Source organism: Oratosquilla oratoria, chromosome 42 (genome assembly GCF_046742065.1).
Source record: "Oratosquilla oratoria isolate Oo_2021 chromosome 42, ASM4674206v1, whole genome shotgun sequence".
In the NCBI taxonomy this organism is placed as follows: domain Eukaryota; kingdom Metazoa; phylum Arthropoda; class Malacostraca; order Stomatopoda; family Squillidae; genus Oratosquilla; species Oratosquilla oratoria.
In genome coordinates, this window is record NC_134818.1 from 222,501 (window position 1) to 225,000 (window position 2,500).

The following is a 2,500-nucleotide window of genomic DNA, read 5'->3' on the forward strand; positions in this document are numbered from 1 at the left end:
TGGCCAGTCCCAGTCTGTCTCCAACTCCGAGTTCAGTAGCAGCCAGTTGAACTCTTTCCAGGACAGAAGCAGCCAGCTCTCCGCCCAGGTTCGCAGCTCTGACTCCGAGTTCCCCATCGAGGGCGTCTTCGAGCCCCTCAACCTTCCCTCTGGAGCTTCCCTCCTGATGGGTCAGATCGACGTTTCCTTCTCGTGCGGCGATCGCCCCTACGGCTTTTACGCCGACGAGGGAAACAACTGCCAAGTCTTCCACGTGTGCAACCCTTACCTCTTCGACGACGGACACGTCGAGACCCACCAGTACAGCTTCATGTGCGGTGAGGGCAGAGTCTTCGACCAGAGCAAACTGACCTGCGTGGACCAGTTCGCTGCTATTCCCTGTTCGGAATCTTCCTTCTTCTACTCCAGGAACGAAGAGTTCGGTCGTCCTGAAGAAAAGATCTTGTAGAAAATAGCCAGGGGAGTCCCTGTTGCCAAGCAATGCGTTGTTATTTAAGAGTGAAACATTTCAAATAAAACATAACAAATATTTCTTAATTTGACAACAGCACTACCTTTATCCACACGTATAAATGGGACTTGCCCATAAAAGCAAGGACCCAGTTCTGAGCTACATCTGTTAGAGCACACCAAATTCTATTCTCGGGTCAAGCATAAGTTCAAGTTCTGAAATATAAAAGGCTTTATCTAGGCTCAATCTTATTTTCTACTGAAAACCTCAACATGGTTATGGTGCATTCATTATGTCTTGAGTATGGTAAGACGTGAGGGTGTGTGGGTGTGCGTGTGTCAGTCAGTGAGTGTATTGGATTTTGCTAGTTTACAAATATAGATGCCTAGGTTAGGTGGATGGGTGTGGGTGTGGGTATGAATAATGATAGACCTGATATCTTGATTCACCATGGTCTTGGATCACGTGTTGGATTGACAGCCATTACTCTCCCGGAAGAGAGCTCAAAGCTCATATATGACCGATCTATGGATAATGATGTGACCTTATACGCACACACCCCAACTCTCCGCTCACGAGAGTTGGAGTAACGACTCACAGCGCAGCGATACTGAAATTATTTCAGCCCTGGGTGGGATTCGAACTCGGACCGCTGTAGTAGCAGTTGCGAACGCTACCACAGCGCCGTCGAGTGAGAGAGGGTATGTGTGTGAGTAAATGTGATTAATACTACACATAAAGGGGAACAGGAAACGCCTACAAATGGATTGATAGTGGAAGATAATAGCAAATTTAGAAAAATGTATTTTTAGAGAGGAAAGTGATTACATAGATAAAAGACATAATACAATAGAAGCAATAAAATCTTAAAAATGAATCGTCCATTCTCTCACGAATCAGTTGCTGCAACACACAATAGAACACTAATACCAAAAGATAATGCAACATCTTCAAAGCAGGCATTCGTAAACAGGAAAACAAATACAAATATACTTAGGATAAGAGTAGTAACTGAAGCTCTCCCATTCATAAACAAGGCTGTGTAACTGGTATCATGTAACCCAGTACTACCTACTGCATGGTTGAATTGTCGACGACTAAACCAGCTCCCCTATTGGTGACCCACTGGTGAGAAGGGTGTGTTGGATACCCAGATGGAAGAAAAAGATTGTAATAAAAATAGCAGATGAAATCTGAGTCACTGGTTATCCATCCCCGTTAAAGGTTACTAACCCACGTGTCTGCCGTGCGTGGCTCCCCTACTGGTGACCCACCGGTGAGAAGGTTGTAGTGTATTAGTATTGTTGGTAATAACAAAAAATCGAAGATTTTGTCTGTGGATCTACCTTCTACGGTCACATACATGAAACTCGCATGTGTGTGCGCTTGTACACAGGGAAGATCAGGGAAGATTTTTTTTTAATTAATTTCATTGTGACAGTTTGATTAATTGATTGATTACTGACCAAAAATATCAACTTTGACAATTGTCACCTCATGAAAAAATGTGAGTGCAGTCGCCCGCCTCAATGATACAGGGACTCAGTTATTTACCTTAGAAGGACAAATTTAGGCACCTTAATTTACATACCCTGGAAAGACGCAGAGTACTAGATGATCTAATAGAGGTGTTCAAGGTGATGCAAACAAAGTCATAATATCAAAACAACAGGGCAGGACTCGCAGTAATGAATCTAATTTGGACAAAATTAGATTTAAGAAGGTTGTAGGCAAAAACTGGTTTACTAATAGAGTGGTCAACGAATGGAATAGGCTTAGTAATTATGTAGCGAGCGCTGAAACAATGGATTGTTTTAAGAAAAGGTTAGACGACTTAATACATGGAAATGACGGGTAGTCATGGACATGGAACTGCATTGTGTAGGCGTTATGGTCTCTTGCAGTCTCCTCCATTCTTATGTTCTCATATGTATGTATCTCTTCACTTACTCCATGGAGGTTGCATTTGCACTCAGAAATGGATTTAACTTGGTCCTATTGCAAAATTTTTATTTACTTAGTAAATAGTGGGCAAAACCCATTTCCCAG

The 2,500-nt window shown here is 42.8% G+C and overlaps 1 protein-coding gene across 1 annotated transcript in view; it reads left to right on the forward strand.

The window, feature by feature from the left end:
* Positions 1–448, forward strand: part of LOC143021376 (uncharacterized) — a 923-nt gene extending 475 nt beyond the window's left edge. Inside the window, exon 2 of the mRNA XM_076178812.1 lies at positions 1–448. This exon is cut by the window's left edge and continues 220 nt beyond it. Coding sequence (XP_076034927.1) covers positions 1–448 — 448 coding nt within the window.
* Positions 449–2,500: the final 2,052 nt, after the last annotated feature.